The following is a 16,706-nucleotide window of genomic DNA, read 5'->3' as shown; positions in this document are numbered from 1 at the left end:
TGCATGTACGTGTAAAGTAAGATGAGTTCACACATCTTGATACCATAAACAATCTACAGGTTAGCCTGTAGAAAATTTGTATGAAAGGCTTTTTGAAATCTGACCAGTCACCAAATGATCAGTAAGATCCTTAACTACATCAAAAAGCTATTGCCTATAAACTACCATTCACAAAAAGTCTATGTTATCACTAAAAGCAACTGAGTACATGTAACTCTCTAAGCTTATCCAGACTGATAGTTTCACCAGGGGAGAGAATTATGGTTATTCTAAGGTACCTGTAAAAGATAACAAGATAGGAATGGTGATGAAAGAAGACATAAAAGAAAGCTAGAAAATAACAAGTGATTATACTAACAATAAATAACAGGGTAAGAGTTATTCTCAATTATAGCATACAAAGAAACAAGCTGGTATTTTCCTAAAAATTCATCAGTCTTTCCATTAAAATACAAGGAAAAACACACTGCCTCTATGTCCTTACAAAACTTGAAATCCGAGGATTACTCTTCTATTGCTCATGTCTCCTCTCATCCATATACCCTATTACTTTCATCCCACTGTGTCTCCAAAAACACATTGTAATAAATAATACATAAGCAATCAGCCCATAGTGTATTTTTTTTTATCTCCAGCTAGACACAGAGAATAGAACTATTGGATGGGGATCTTGTGCACTAATAAATTATTTATGACCATACCTCATGTGTTACTAGAATGAAAATAATAGCATTCTAAACCTTCCTTCCATACTAAATTGGAGACATAAAACTACTGTATTATCTGGCTATATCTCTGGTTGTCCAGATTGCTGCCTACCTGCACCAGCCTACACAGAGAGATGACACAATTCATTAAACAGTAGTCATTAAACAATAGATTATGCTTTGGTTACATAATGAAGATTAATTCAAGGAACTTGATTTGCAACTTGTACTTTTCCATCCATAAATAAGAAGTCAGAAGTTGATTGTGAATCAGTTATAGGTGTATGAGAGTGATAAATCCAACTCATACATAAAAGTCATGTAGATCAGCTATAAGTCACTTTTGTTTAGAGTTGTAACTGCTCCTGCAAATATTAAAAAGCTATAATACCCCAAACTACTATTTGCTTAAATGATAAATGAAACATTCTCTGGACATGCATGAATCTACACATGAAGAAGAGGGCAGGTTGTGAAAATGGAGAGGCTGCAAGCTGTACATTTTGTGTGTTTTGTAAAACTCCTCTGAGAAGTGATTTATGATATGTTGTTTCCTATGCTGATTCAAAATTGTTGTGCAATTTAAGTAATAAACAAAACCTAAACATCAGATTTTTTAGAGGATAAAATGACATTAAGAAGCCATCCTTCTTCAAAGACTTCATACAAAGTATTAAAAAAATTTATTTCCTTATGAAATAGTGGAGGCTGGAAAGAGCCTCTGGAGGCTGTCTTTTCTAAGAACCCCACTCAAGCAGGGTCACCTTGAGCAGAATGTGTTCACAGGGCTTTTGAGTATCTCCACCTCATTGAAAGCAAGATCAAGAAAGATTTTACACCAAGACTGCATGTCCCTCAGCTGCAGTTTTTTGGGTAGACTCCTCCAGGTAGGAAATATGTTTTGAAAATTTTAAAGTCTGAAAAACTCCTAGGTGTTCTGCAGATATTTAATGTGACTAAGTATTCACACATTATGTATAAAACATGATAGATTTTTGTTAATAACTATTGCCAGATATGCTACAGCATACATTCAAACACATCCTCTCTGTGGGTGTGGAAAACAGTGTGACGATAAAACAGAAGTACTACTAAAGAGTCAATGCAGACTGTTTTTGAATCTGAAAGAAGTGTTGTTGTAGCAGTTCATCTGTAAATTCCCTTCAGCCTCTTGCTGCTGTATTCCCGTCTCATTTTATTTCAGTGGAAAAAAAAGAAGGTCCTAGTATGAAATCTTAGAACCATGGAAACACTTTGTGCCATATAGATTTCAACCAATAAGGCCACCTTTTTATAAACTGGTCTTGGTGTTAGATGGTGTCTCTTTAAATATAGTATAAGAAATGCTTCAGTAATTCAGAAATAAAAAGTGTGAAGAAACGAAGAGTTTGAAAGAGCTTTTTCACCTGCTGGGTTAACAGAAGAAATACACTTAGTTCATAGAACTAATCGCATGAGATGCAACATCAAATTACTTCTCATTTTCTAACAGTCTATCTAACAATGTATACAAATTCACAAACCTTAAACAGTGGAATCTGTTTAGGTTGCACTACTGTGTGTCTTCCCTGTATGCTTTAATTAGGTCCTTAAATATTTTGTTCTAAATATACACCGCAATGACTAGGCACAATGATTGTTGTGCCCCTCTCCCATGCCTCAAAAAAATAAACTAAAAAGTCATTATAAAATACTACCTATTGCTGGATCCTTCTTCATAAACACACCATCTAATGTCTAACACAGCACTGTAGAAAAATATCTGCAAATCTACAATCTCATGTCATTATTTGAATATAAAAAATATTTAAGCACTTTCTATTAGCCATATTTAATTGCTTGAGTAACACTTTCAACTTGACAATGCATTTATTGTAAAAGTGCCTATAGAAAAAAACTTTCAAGCTCAAGCTTTGGATACTGATTACTACTAGACACAATTCTGTGCCAAAGGCACAGTTCTTCATCTTTAAAATGAATGTATCAGATTATTATTTTTTTCAAGGAAGCTAAAGAAAGCAAAGATTCAGTCAAGGTGACAATTACCATCTGGCTAGCTACTGTAATTAGGTGCTCCCAATTAAATGCACATGCAATATTATAACATTAACATTACAGTGTAGATTAATATTTAAAATCACCATATTTGTGTATTGCTAGAGACACTAAAGTTATTTATATGACTTTGAAGTATGTTAACACAGAGGGTAAATATCATTAATAAATCTGTATTGACACCCTCTGTAAATTTAATTCCTTTCCAACACCTCTTCATACACGGATGATACCATTTACACTTCTTCAGTCTTTTCTTCCCTCTCCACAACCTTTTCTTCCCTTTTCTGGAGACTGACTACAGAATTTACCTAGGATGAAGAACACTGCTACTCAGGATGCAGAAACAACCATGCCTTGAAAACTGTTAAAGAAATCACTGCAATACCTGAACACTTTGGATCACTCCCATGAGTACTTTTAGAAAGCTATAAAGCAACCTCCCCAAAACCAAGAACGGTGCACTGCCTATTTCTTTTGATAAAATTTAAATCCTGCGAAATTTAATTTTCAAGTTATGGAAATTCAAAGCAATACAATTGCTTACAAACATGTTTGACAAAACATGCTCAGAAAATTCCTGCAAAATAAGCATGTAAAATGTTAGCCTTTTGACTTCCATGGGACTATTTCCCCAGAAATATGAACAAAACCAGACATAAGCAGAAGTTTTGTCAGCAAATTCAATGAACGCAGGATCAGGTACCACACAGAAATAGCGTCTAGCTCTAGAAAGAACAACATTTTACTCAAATAACAATATTAAAATACTATTACCTCCAGCAAGGATCTTTTCTTCCAAATCATTCATTTGTTTCTTGTATGCTTTTAAAGCAGCTTCTTTAAATGACGGCCGTATTCTTTTTTTCTTTGGAATTTCAGTAAGCAGCTCTGGGACATTCTGGTTCTCATCTTCCCTTACTACTACATCAGCAGCCAAGTGACTTTCAACTTCCAACATCTCTTCAGTGACCGCACTGTCAAACTGTGTGTCATATTGTTCCTCTGGTAGTATTGAATACGGAGCTTCATATGAAGCCTGCTCCACTTCGTATTCTTGGACCTGCTCACTGGTTTCACTACTATTAGTTCTGTTCTCTAATTTAGCAAGGACTTGTTCCATTACTTCTACATAGTCTGTTTCATTCTCACCAGGTGGTTCAATTGAGTCTTCCTCATAGTCTGCTTTGTAGCAATAAGGCTCAGCATAAACATCAGAGTCAAGTGTTGTACTTGATTCATTAGCAGTAGACTGAGATAAAGTTCTAAACCTCCCCATGAAAGATGATCCACTGTCTTCATATCCACTTAAACTTTGTGTACTTTTATTCCAGACTACTTCTAAAGCTGATTTAGCACGTTGAAGTGTAGATCCAAATTTAGGAAAGCTGAAAGTCTTATCTGAAAGATCTATGCTTAATCGGCTATGCCATGATTTAGGGGCTGTTTCTTCCGAGTCGTCACTTGGTAATTCACTTTGACTTCGGTACATCACAGGCATTCTGTTTTGATTCTGATAAGAGGATATTGAATTTGTTTCTTGATAATCATCATATTGACCTGTCCACTGACTTTGTGTTTCGCTATCAAGGCCTGGACATGATGGAGAAGTACCATCAAGTGTGTAATCATAGCTTTCAGTATCATACTGGAGGTCAGAATTTTGGCCCTTTCCAAAATCTGTCTGTTGATCTGAAGGGCTGCTCATATCATACACAAAAACTTCCTGTGTAGAGGATAAGTCTAGGCCCAAATCTGTCCCTTGTTCCAACTGATTCCAGTCTTTCCAAGGAGAAAGATCATCGTGTAAAGAAAGCTGAGAATCACTATAGTGGCTTCTGTCTTCATGTGCACATGTTATTCCATTGCTTACTTGACTGTCAACAGTTTCTGTGTTCCCTACTTCATCTTGCCCTGGATACTGTTGCATATCGTGGCCATAAGTCTGTTCTTGGGAACTACTATACCAGTTTAGAGAATCGTCTTGCCTTCGCTGCCATAGTTCTCGATCAGAGGAAGACAATAACGAACTGCCATTTGCTCTGCTAAAATACTGATTTTCTGAAAAATCCTCAGAGTAAGATTGGCACAATTTTGAGAAATCTGACTCTGAACGGCTAAGTTTTGGCGTGGCAAAGTCATTCTGTAAATGCCATAGTGGAGTCACGTCTGAGTAATAGGTCTTTGGTTGTTTTTCTGTGTTGTCAAGTTCTGGTGACTGACTGCCACTATTTCTCCTGTTTGGAAAGATGCTGTCATCAGGAGCTCTATTCAGGTCTTTAGTATTTGGAGACTCGATGCTCCCCTTTGTACTGCTTGTTTGTATTTGAAATGCTGACTTAGATATCTTTGCATAACTGTTCTTATTTATATCTGATTCCAAGTCTTTATCACTGTCAGGTGACTCCCAGTCATGCATTTTAATTTTTGTCTCCACAGTTAAAAGCTTCATATCCATACTCTCATATGTCTGAGAGGAAGGTAGTCCTCTTTCTTTTTTGTCTTTTATGTCTTGGGAAAAGATATCTGTGGAAATCCCAAGGCCAGTTCCCTTAAGTTTATAAGACTTTTTTAAAATCAAGTCTCTCTGTTGTGACGACTCAAAGTAAACAAGAATAGGCCTTGGCTTTGCATTTGGACAGTCTCTTTGTTGCCCCAGTCTTTGGGCAAATTCAATTTTAATAGTGCTTTGTGCCTCTGAGAACCCCATTTTATCTGTTAATATTTTGTAAACTATGTTTTCAGTTTTTTCAAGCCTCTCTTCAGGCACATTTAGAAACCTAAGACTTGCTTTGTTTCCTGGATGGCCTATCTGCTTAATGTAGTCGTGTATGTCCCGAGTTTCTCTTCTGGACTGTACAAATCCAGTTCGCAATTGTTCAATTTCATTTTGTACAACCTCTACACTACTAGAAATTTCATCAATTGATTGTTTCAGAGCATTAACATGACCTCTTAATTCAGAGAGTTCTGTTTCAATTTGACTTATTCCCTGAAGCTCTTTAAAGATCATTTCCATAACATCATGGGTCTGACTAATAGAACCTGTTGAACTGAAGCCAGGTTCAAGAATACTTGATTTCTGGTGACGACCAGTTCTATCTAGAGATTTGCTTCTTAAGCCCCATGTTTTCTTCCATGTACTTAGTTCTGAATCTGATGAGACACATTCTTGGCTCTTTTTCCATTTCCTTAGTTTTCGTAAAGCTCCCAGTTTCAGAGTGTGTAAAGTGCGTTCTCCATCTGAACTGCCATCAGATGGCGCAAGGCTGCTTAAGCTTTTTCTGTTGCGTCTCACAGGCATCGTGTGTGATAAGTATTCGTTTTTCTTGCTACCACCTTTTACTTCATTCAGTGACTCAGAATATGAGCTATCATTGGAAGACAGATCTTGAACTATATCTTCATTAGTATTGTTGGTTACAAAAATATGCTTTTGCAGTCCATTTGCAATAGCAACTCTGTAACTGAATGTTGGAGAAAGAGAAAATTCTCTATTACTTTCCTCTTCTTCTGTTGATAAGTTGCGAGCAGATGGACACTTTGCAATCTTTTTAACAGTGCTTTTAAAAGTATTTGAAAATTTTGGATTCTTAGTTTGTCCAATTGGAGCTAAATCTTGTTCCTTTTTGCTCTGACTACTCTCTTTCCTTTTTGTACTATTTCCTGATTTCTTTGTAAACATTCCTTTGCAAATCTTATATATGTAAGACGAGATCAGGCTCCTTAAGAGGGCAGAAACCATGGAGTGTGATTTATATTAAGCTGTTTCCACAAAACACAATTTTTAATCCAGGCAAGTATTTGTATCTCCAAGAGGATCATCAGCATGTATTTCTTTAGAAACCACAGATGTATAAATTATTGATGCTCTGGTATCTGGTATTTGACATCAAGAAAAAAAAAATAGAAAATTTAAAACAAAATTAAAACAAAAAAAAATATCACACATCTGCTTGTTTGAAACCAAATCCTGAAGAGGTTTTGTATGTCTTCCAAAATCTCACTCTGCTGCTCATGGCTTCTTGAAGTGTCTAAAAAGGAGGGAATTACATTACAATGGGTGCCAAACTTAGCATTCAATAATACTAACATTGTTTTAAATGGGTTACAATGAAAATACAGAGGAGTTATGTAGTTAGCTATACCTCCCCCATAATTGTCTGAATCGAACTTTTCATGAACAATTAAAGCTGAAAGCAGTTCTAGGCAAATATTTTTAATATAAATTAATAAGCTATACTTATTTAAAGGCTTCATTGTCCAGCTCAGTTGTCTGGCTCTAACAGAGGTAGCTGGTATTAATGATGTCTTTCTTTCACAGTAATGATATTTCAATTTAGATTCATATGATATACAGCAGGGGAACAAGTTGTTACTAACAAGTAAAAGAGAATTAGAAAGGTCTCTTGTTTCATCTTTTGGAGCAAGGATTCTGTGCAATAATACTGTATCCAAGGGGAATTGTTCTGTCAAGGGACTGCATTATGCACATGACTATGATTTAAGAAATAGAATGTTTCTTTTTATAACAGACTTTAACACATTATGATAAGCCAAGACTTAAAACAGGCCTACTTTCTTAGTTTCTCTTTAAGGAAAAAAAAACCAAAAACACAACAAAACAAACCAACGAGACAAACAAAAACAACAGCCAAATCCTTGTACAAAATAACAGAAAACCATAATGACAACTAATAGAACATTTTCACCTGGGTTACTAAGTCTTACATTGTTCTAGACACAGAAAAAAAACAAAATGAGAAAAAGAGGGAGAAACAAGAATGATATACAAGTCACAGGACAAAACCAAGTGCTATTACAACAGGAAAGCAATTTGATCTACAATATGGAGGAATAAGGAAAGTTTTCATCAATGCATTTAAACATATAAATAAACCTTTTCTTCATAACACATCACACATTTGTAGAATAAAATCAAAACAAATAGCTCAGAAAAATATCCAACAAAGGAGTAGTTCTTAAATTAGCTATTTCAGTTTCTAAATAAGCTAAAAATTCTTTGGCAGAATAAGAAGTTTATTTAGAATCAGGGTAAAATTGCTCTGTGGTGTCCAAAGTGGACACATGCATCCCTGGATGTTTTTAAGGTCAGCCTGGATGTGGCTCTGGGCAACCTGATCTAGTGGAGGGTGTCCCTGCCCATGGCAGGGGGGTTGGAACTAGATGATCCTTGGGGTCCTTTCCCACACTGACAATTCTGTGATTCTGTGATATGAACTGTCCTCCTTATCTGCAAACAGCATGGCCCTGCATGAAACATTATGGTCCATTCACACACCTCAAGATCTGGTCTTTTCATTGCAGAGATTTTTGACTTCACAGACCTTACTATTACACTTATGGTCCATAATAAATGCTGATTAATGCTGATTATTGACTCATACTGCAGCAGCAAAATGCAGTATGCTGAACAGAGCCCAAGCACAACTGGTTAAAACCTGGTTGGTTTCTGGAACCCTGGAACAGTGGATGTAAAAAGACATTTCTTTTCCACTTTGAACAAAATTGAGATGCAGCTCATAAGCAAGCAGAACAAGAGACAACATTCTTTATCCTTCCTAAAGCTGCGGCCTGTTATTTTATAAAAGGTGAAATATTGTTAACATATATGCTTCAGCATAGCCCTTGTTAACTTTTTTTTTATTCCAGGCTTATACCTGAAGTCAGAATATTAAGAGTAAATTAAAAGCAAGCAATGTTTACAAGCAAAAGAATGCTTGGTGCCACTGCGCGCAATTTTTAAGGCATGCAAATAGCATCTCAGAATATTACAAAGCTCTCACCAGAGCCAAGGCAGCCTTTGCTTTCACATATTATTAGTACAGGAAGGAACCATTTTGGGAGACTTCTCAAAGGCATGTTTCTAGATGTAGAAACACTTGTTAACCATTCAGCTCTTACCTTGAATGTTTGTAACCATTTACTGAAGTGTGACTGCTTGTCTTCTCTGCCCACACAATGACAACTTTTTAAGTGCCCTCATATAAACTTCATTCAGATGACTTCGAAACTCATCTCATTGAAAAGACTTCAAACTACAAACTTATAAACAAGCTAAAATGCTTCTTTACTGGGTCAGCCTCCAAAACATCAGGAAATAATGAAGCTATCACTGGAATCTTGAACTTTTCCAGTTATTTAAAATAAGGTTTTATTCTTCTCTGTAAAAGAATCTTGATTTTGTTGCCAACCCATATGTGTTTCAGCCAATGCTTAACTTATGCTTTATCTAAACCCAGTTTCTGACAATTCTGTAGTAAATTAGAAGTTGTACTGTACAAATACATAGAAATCTGCTAAATGGAGATTTGTGTTCTCCCATGCAAGTCCCATTGTATCAGCCATATTAGTCACATGATCTGTTTATCAGTCTACAACCTATCATTGCTCTGTCAAATACTCATTATCTAAAACTGAATATGTACACCTGGAATAAAGTTAATGCCATTATAGGTCTCATCCATTTATTTTGGTAAATATTTGCATAGGATTGTTCTCATTATTTTAAATCAGTGTAGCTTAAGCTCTAGGAAATAAAGAATAGTCTTTTGAGATGCACATAAGCCCTGGGCATTTGAATGAGCTGAAAGTTGTCATTCAGTGATTCACTGGTTTTATCCAGGTCTCCCAATAAGCCATCATGACCCCATTTTTTATTTTCACTTTGCTTATTTATTGACATAAATCAATGTATATGGTGAAGCTTAACACAGATGGGTTAACCCATTCTAAGCATAAGGAGTCAAGCTGTAAAGTACCAACTTCATGTTAGATGTTTACAGAGCAGGAAACTAGGAAGTGTTAGTTGTTTCCTTCTGTAAATAAAGCACACTGACACTTTCTTCAACTTGTTACCAATAGCAAGTCTGAATATAGACTTCTGTCAAGCAACTTGACGGTGACAAGGTAACTTTAATGATTTCAAGGATACTGTTGATAACATAGACTGTCAAAACAAAAATTGTTGGTTGGAAGTATCACATGTAAAGGACCTTATTCCTAAACCTAAAACTATTGTGTCAGGTAGAAGGTGAGGGGGGGTGTGTGTGTGTGTGTGCAGTGAAAGTGAGGGCAGAGTGGGCCAGTGAAAACTTTATAGCTTTTTAAACAAGTTTTTTATTCATTTTATAAAATCAAGCCCTCTGTTTGTATAAAGAAAGTAGATTGAATCATCTTTAAAAACTATTTTGGTATTTAAAGAGAACTGCTAGATCACTGCTAACCTTCTGCTTGGACCTCAGTAAAGAAGCTGCAGAGCAGCAGCCCTCTCCATACAGAGGTAGCCCTGTGGATGCAGTGTCCCTCCAAATAGTAAGAATCAGGCAGAACCAGTATAAAGGCAAAGCATAACCCTATCAATCAAGTACAGGAGATATTGGAAAGGGATAGGGAAGACAATGAAACTGAAGTGCAGTCTCCCACTGTAAAAAGGCATATGACAGTTTATGTACACAACAGCAAAACAGAAAGGGAAAACAAAATTAAACCAAAAAGTCTCTTTCTGCAGTGCTACCACTCTGCATTACTGTCAAAGCAGTCACTACTGCCCATAGGCAGTAATATCAACTTGTGATATGTAAAATGCTTCACAAAAATTAATTAATCACATGACAAAATGCAAAAATTCACTTTGCAGCCACAGAAAATGAGTCTAAGAGAGCCATCCTCAGTCATCTAGAATGCAAGAAATCAATAACAGAATAACAAGAATTTAGATCTACAGATTTCTCAAGTATGCTCTTTCACTAGTCTTATGGTCGTCTGGCAATAGAGTTAATGTGACATCACTGTATTTTTCAGTGACCTCTGTGGGGTGACTGCATATACCTCAGAATGCATTAGTTTACTGTAAGAGCAGCCTTACACTGACAATCATGTCAGATGACCTAACTCAGAAGAACCTAATTTGGAGCAATTGTCAGCTCCTTTATATTCTTAAATACTGAGATTTAAAATCTGTGTTATTGGTGAGTCTCTCAAAGTAAAGTGATGGTCATCTGTATGCTGCACATGCTGTGCAGACGACTTGTCTGCAGACCCTGGCAAAGGCAGGAACAAGAGCAATAAAGTAGTTCTGCTTTCTCTCTTGAGTAATTAGTCTTTGTTATAGGAATCCTTTAGGTTCTCACCAGCAGTTTTGCCCTATCTTATCACCCCCTCCAACATTCACATTAAAGTATGGAGTGCTGTTAGCACTCTCTCCCTTTGACTAAAAAGCCATTCCTATTGTTCATCAATATAATTTGGAAAGCTTGCTGTACCGGGTCATCTGTCTTTATAGATGCTGCTATTCATGTATCTAACCACCAGTAAACATGTTGCTTTTCTTTGTATGAGGAACTAACAACAAACTGGTGTTTCAAGCCCCTGTCTGAAGAAACTACCATCTGCTGATATTTTAACCCACACAGCCTACTGCTGTCCTGAAGAGCTTGCACATATGTTCAAGTATGTTATGGAATCCTGGCTAAATATTTAACAGTCATACTGCAAGATTCATAGCTGTTCACTGACTTAGCTGTTCTTCCAGCATACAATTTCATTGAGTTTCAGGATAACAACAGATGCAAGTAGCACAAGCTTAAAACTGAGTTTAGCTCACTGATTTAGAACAGTGTCTCAAAAAGAAACCATATATAATAGCTTAGAAGGGTAGTCAATTAACCCACCCTTTTAACTGGTATTTGGAATTAAACTACTCTGCAATATATAGAAATACACTGTCTTCAGGACAGCTTAGAAGAAGATGTAAATTCCCAGATACCTAGGATGAGTAATTACTCTGGAGAGAAAGAGTCATCTTCACTGCTCCCCTACTGCTATGACCACTAAGGGGAAAGAGTATTTCTTTTTTCTTTTCCTCAGAGTCAAAGATGTCCTCTTCTCAATTACTGTGGAGGACAGCTGTGAGTTGTAAAAATTATTTTGCAATAATTTTTCTTACTTTCTGAGTTACACTATCCTCCACACCATAAGGTGCATTCATAATATCTGCATTTCTCTCTGAGAGTTCTTATTACAGCAATTCTAAGGCTAAAGTTGCCAGTCCATTTTCCATGAACTACTAATAAAATTGAAAATGTTTAGAACACTGTTTAGAAACAAATGTATAGAATGGAAAACCTGGAGAGGGAGAAGTTATTTACTGACAATATAGTGATAACTGTATTACTAAGTCAGTACCAGGCACGTTACCTTCTAAGTATGAGTTATACTACTACAAGCGTGCTATTATCTCAGATTATTACATATAGACAAGAGATTTACTGTATAGAGTCTAGAATAATGAGAACCTATTTAATATCTTTAAAAACCAGAAGGCACCAACATGCATTTGACCAAATCTGTTCTGCTGGTAAATGTGTCTGTATTTTTAGTAAGTTTTTATCAGAGCATTATAGGCTGAACGCCCAAGTGATTTAATTTACACTGAAGCACAACACATATGCAGAGGCTACATTTACAGTACACTGAGTGTACATCCAAGGTCATATATAAAACTAGCATTTCAAACTTTTTAGCAGATTCAAACCACCTCTATGGTAACTCTGCAAGAAAGCATTTTTTAAAATGCCTTGATTTTCTTCCAGGTGTAGAATGTTAATTCTCTAATTGTACTGGCCTGGGCCATGGGGTGGAAATTCTCTGCCCTGAGTTAGACCTCTTTTGGACAGACCTCCATGGAGTTTGTGGGCATGTGTGTACTACATCACTCTATAACACAGCGATTTTAGAGATCTTTTCCATCTGAAAGCAAGAAACTCTGCTTTGGAGTTATCAACCGAATTGACACAGATGAGAAAACAAAGCCTGCACAAGAACCTTCCTAAGTGCCAAAGAATTTTTATGCTTCAGAGCTTCTGTTTTACTACAATGGACTTCAGAGTGATTAGAATCTAATATATTGCTTCATCGTTCCTAGATTTTCACAACATTACAGTTCAAAGAAAATACAGAATTTTCACTTCTGCTTGGTATATTAATGAATTCTGAGATATTCTCAGCTATCAGTTTTCTCCCTGATAACACCCTGGAATCCCAGTACTACACCTGTGATTTCCCAAGTGTTTCCACAGCAATATATAGTCATTATGATAATGTTCTGACATCACAACAGGATCAAGCAAATGGAATAGTGACAGAAACCCTTTATACAATTCTCTTCATGTCATTTAAATTCCAAAGGAAAAAAAAAAATCCCTTATCTTGCATCATAACTTCTTTCTACATGAAAGGCATTTGAGATGACAGCTAACCATGATTTTTATTGTAATATGCTTTACAAAAGTAACTTATGATGAACAAAATATGTTTTAATGTTACCTACTGCTTTTCACTCTTTAATGCTTTTAGACTCAACAGGACAGCAAGAATTAGCATTGACTTTTAGAACGCTTTGGTGCATCAAGTAATCTTATGTTTTCCATTGCCAAATCATAGTTCTATACTACACTTTAAAAAAGGCATTTACTTTATATAACCACTGACAGCTTTGTTCAGGAAACAAGCACTCCTCTGTGAAAAATAACTAGCACAACTTCATGATCAGTTTTGTTTTCATATAAGAAAGCAATTAAATAATGTAACACCGATGCATGCTTTCAAGGCACATTCTTGTCAGTCAAGGGTTAACATTAAGATACTGAAATTGATATTAACCCTTTTATATCAACATGTTATAAAACAAAATTAACATAAGTAGGAATCTACTTACAGCCAGGCTGCATTCAAATTAGAAATGCAACTGAATGTTGTAAGAGATTTCAGGACTATCAAACAATCAGAGGAGTATTATCTTTAGTGTCTTACATATTTTTAACACATTTTTAATAAACATCCCCATTGTAAGAGAACTAACTATTAGTGTCCTTAGTTTAAGGGCACACAGCTGGATGTTCTATTTCACTTCTTATACATGATCAGCAGTCAGCTGAAAGAAAATATTAATCAGACCAAAAAATGCAATAGGACTCAGGTGACTAAAGAAAGTTGGGGGTTAATGAATACAGTCCAATTTTTATATCTGTATAATTCTTTCCTTAAGCAAAATAAACCATCAATCTCATAGTAAGAAATTAGTTTCAGCTACTATTACTTGACCTCTGGAACTGCAGAAGGCAAAATACTAACATTATCTTCCTGAACCTAGGTGGTTGAACAAAAAAGTATTAAATAGCTATAGGGTGTTTGTTTAAGGTTGGGGCTTGTGGGGCAGTGGGGGTACATGGGAAAGGGCGTTCTAATACATAGAGCAGAATCAAGCTTGTATTCTGAGCAAGCTGCCTCCTCAAAAGAAAGCTGCAGGGTGTTCATCTTGAAGATTAATCAAGACCCAGAAATACAAGCATCCATGAAGCTCAATTTATTACTAATCCTATCATGAACTAGGAAAAAGTATTGGCAGATATAAACAAAATATATAAATGCATTTTGAAAATACAGGACATCTAAATTATTTACCTTTTTATACCAATGTTACAACTCACTGTGAATATGCTGTCTTACTCAACTTGTATTGTGGAGTTACCAACATTACAAAATAAACCCTCCACTTTTTAATAAAATGTTGATTCTTAAGTCCACAAGCCCAGAGTTTCATCACCATTATAGGGATTAGAAAGCAAATCAGTTACAAATCAATGCATTTCATTAAGTAGAACAGTGGGAGGTACATTCAGAATGAAAACAAGGAAACAAAGGAAACAGAAAAATGTATGTAGACAAGATACAAAAGCACAAAGAGGATACATACCTGGATCAAATTCTTCTTAAAAATAAAAACCAAATTACATACCACCATCTTTATATTAGTTTCCATTTATGCAGAAATACTGGACATAATCCCACTACTATTTTGCCGTTCTTCCTTCACCCTTTAAAAATGGTACAATACAACATGAGGCTGCTTCTCAGTGATTCCACTCAAGTGCAATCAGGCATGCTGTTAGTCCGCAACGGTATCTGCTCTAAATTCCACTGTATTCCCTAGGCAGCTTTAAAGATTTTTTTTTATTCCTCCCTCTCCTGGTTTCTTCCCCCCTCCTACAACTTGTGCTAACAGCAAAGAGTAATCATGGTGTTCACTACTAATTCATTCTGCAGCTCAGCTTTATTTCTCCTCTATAACAGCAAAACGGGAGTCAGTGTCCTACTCCTGCTTAAATGCAACATCAACATGAGAGAACAGTAATCATCCTGGTGTTTCTAGTGCTGGTAACTTCCCTCGTTGCTGTTTTCTCCTGCTACTGCTTTTGAATGCGGTATTCGCTGCAATAGCCACAGCCCTCCTGCGTGGAAGGCAGCCCCTCTGCTTCACAGATATAGTAAAAGAGGCTTATTGAGAAACCTTGCTCACAGAAATAACACAGGCATCGTGAGAGCTGGCAGGTGCGCCAGTAGCCACAATGACGACACTGACAGTGTCTCCTGCTTGGTAGGGCCACGTTTCACCTAACCTCTTATTTATCAGTTCGATGTGACCCAGAGAAACAGCTGTATAGCTGTTTCATTCAGCAGTGCTTTCATCAACAGCTGATGACTTTTGGTAATGAATCTGCTAAATAGATTCATAACTACTATCATTCCATGCTTATTTAAGGATGCTCCAGATAATAAGCAGCATATCACTGTTTTCTGTGAAAAGTATTATGATGTCCCAAATGAATAAACAGTAGGAGTCAGTCGTTTGTTTACTGGGATTCAAACAGCAGAATGGATTATCACTATGCATGCAGCGAGCAAATTATCCTGTACAGAAAACAGTAGGTGTTTTTTTCAAACGTTAACTGATTTTACAGGGGCTGTACAGCCACATCCAGCCTTATATGTATTGAAGATATAATTAAAACTGTGACACATGAAGAGCCACAGAAATACATCCAGAAGGATCCCATAAAACCACTCTATATACAAAGTACACACGTAATCTATGGGTAAAAGTTTCACAAAACTTGTACAAACATAAACCCACAGGTTCACTATTCTCCCCTTTAATCTTAGGAAACAGCAGCCCTGAAATGCCATGTAAAAGTTTTGAGGTAGTAAATTATTTATGTTTCCTGTACAAAAATAAACATCACTTTAGACTTTCTAGTAATAACTGACACATCTGTGACAGTAAAGCTTGCAATTTTGTTATTTACTTCAAAAATATATTAAGGATTCTTTGAATAAAAGGCAGCACTTAAAAGTATGCAAGTATTTCTAGTAGTACTTGAATCTTATTGGTCGTTGCTTTCACTTTCTGCAATCCTTATATTATTGCTCGTAATGCAATCTTGGGATGCAATGCCTAATTAAGTACATTTTATAAATGGAACAATTACAGAATAAAGACCCTTCACACAGTCATAAAAATATTATTGATTTTTTTATATATCACTGTAAAAATAATTATAGACCATTCTATTTATTACGTCCCACTGAAACTAATGAAATCTATAAATACTCCATTAATTAGATTTATAGTTAAGAACCAGATGAATGAATGTTTTATTATTCAAATCTTATTGTGGTTCTTAGCTATGGTAATTGCTTACTATTCCAGCTAAACTCAAACAAACTGATGCTTCAAATCTACCATGTTGCATACCAAAAAAGAATGCAACAGAAGTGCACAACAGAAAAATAGTCCACTACTACCAGTACTATGCTATAGTCCTAATTACATGAGTTATATCAAGAATGCCTCTTAAAATCAAGATTAAGATGAAATTCTCATTCAAGCATTAGAAAAGCTAAATAAGGCAATCTGATCATGTATGGCCATCCACGGTAGATGCGCACAACAGAAATAAACTGGAGTTTTGCCAAGATGAAGCAAATGGTCTTGAGAATACAGACAGTAAAGCCAGTAAATATTTGGAATGTTTTGCCAAAATAGAAGGGTTTTTTTATGAAAGTATGTTTGCAAATAATGTT

At 35.9% G+C, this 16,706-nt stretch overlaps 1 protein-coding gene across 1 annotated transcript in view; it reads right to left on the bottom strand.

The window, feature by feature from the left end:
- Positions 1-15,102, bottom strand: part of UNC13C (unc-13 homolog C) — a 148,314-nt gene extending 133,212 nt beyond the window's left edge. The window contains exons 1-2 of the mRNA XM_068143868.1: positions 14,539-15,102; positions 3,540-6,796 (exon numbers count right to left, since the gene is read on the bottom strand). Coding sequence (XP_067999969.1) covers positions 3,540-6,507 — 2,968 coding nt within the window. The 5' untranslated portion in view covers positions 6,508-6,796; positions 14,539-15,102. The remainder of the gene's footprint in view (positions 1-3,539; positions 6,797-14,538) is intronic.
- Positions 15,103-16,706: the final 1,604 nt, after the last annotated feature.

This window comes from Melanerpes formicivorus, unplaced genomic scaffold, assembly GCF_026170545.1.
Source record: "Melanerpes formicivorus ecotype bairdi unplaced genomic scaffold, bMelFor1.0.p_v2 SCAF_10, whole genome shotgun sequence".
Classification (NCBI taxonomy): domain Eukaryota; kingdom Metazoa; phylum Chordata; class Aves; order Piciformes; family Picidae; genus Melanerpes; species Melanerpes formicivorus.
The sequence above is the reverse complement of the archived record's forward strand: the minus strand, read 5'-3'. Positions and strand labels throughout refer to the sequence as shown.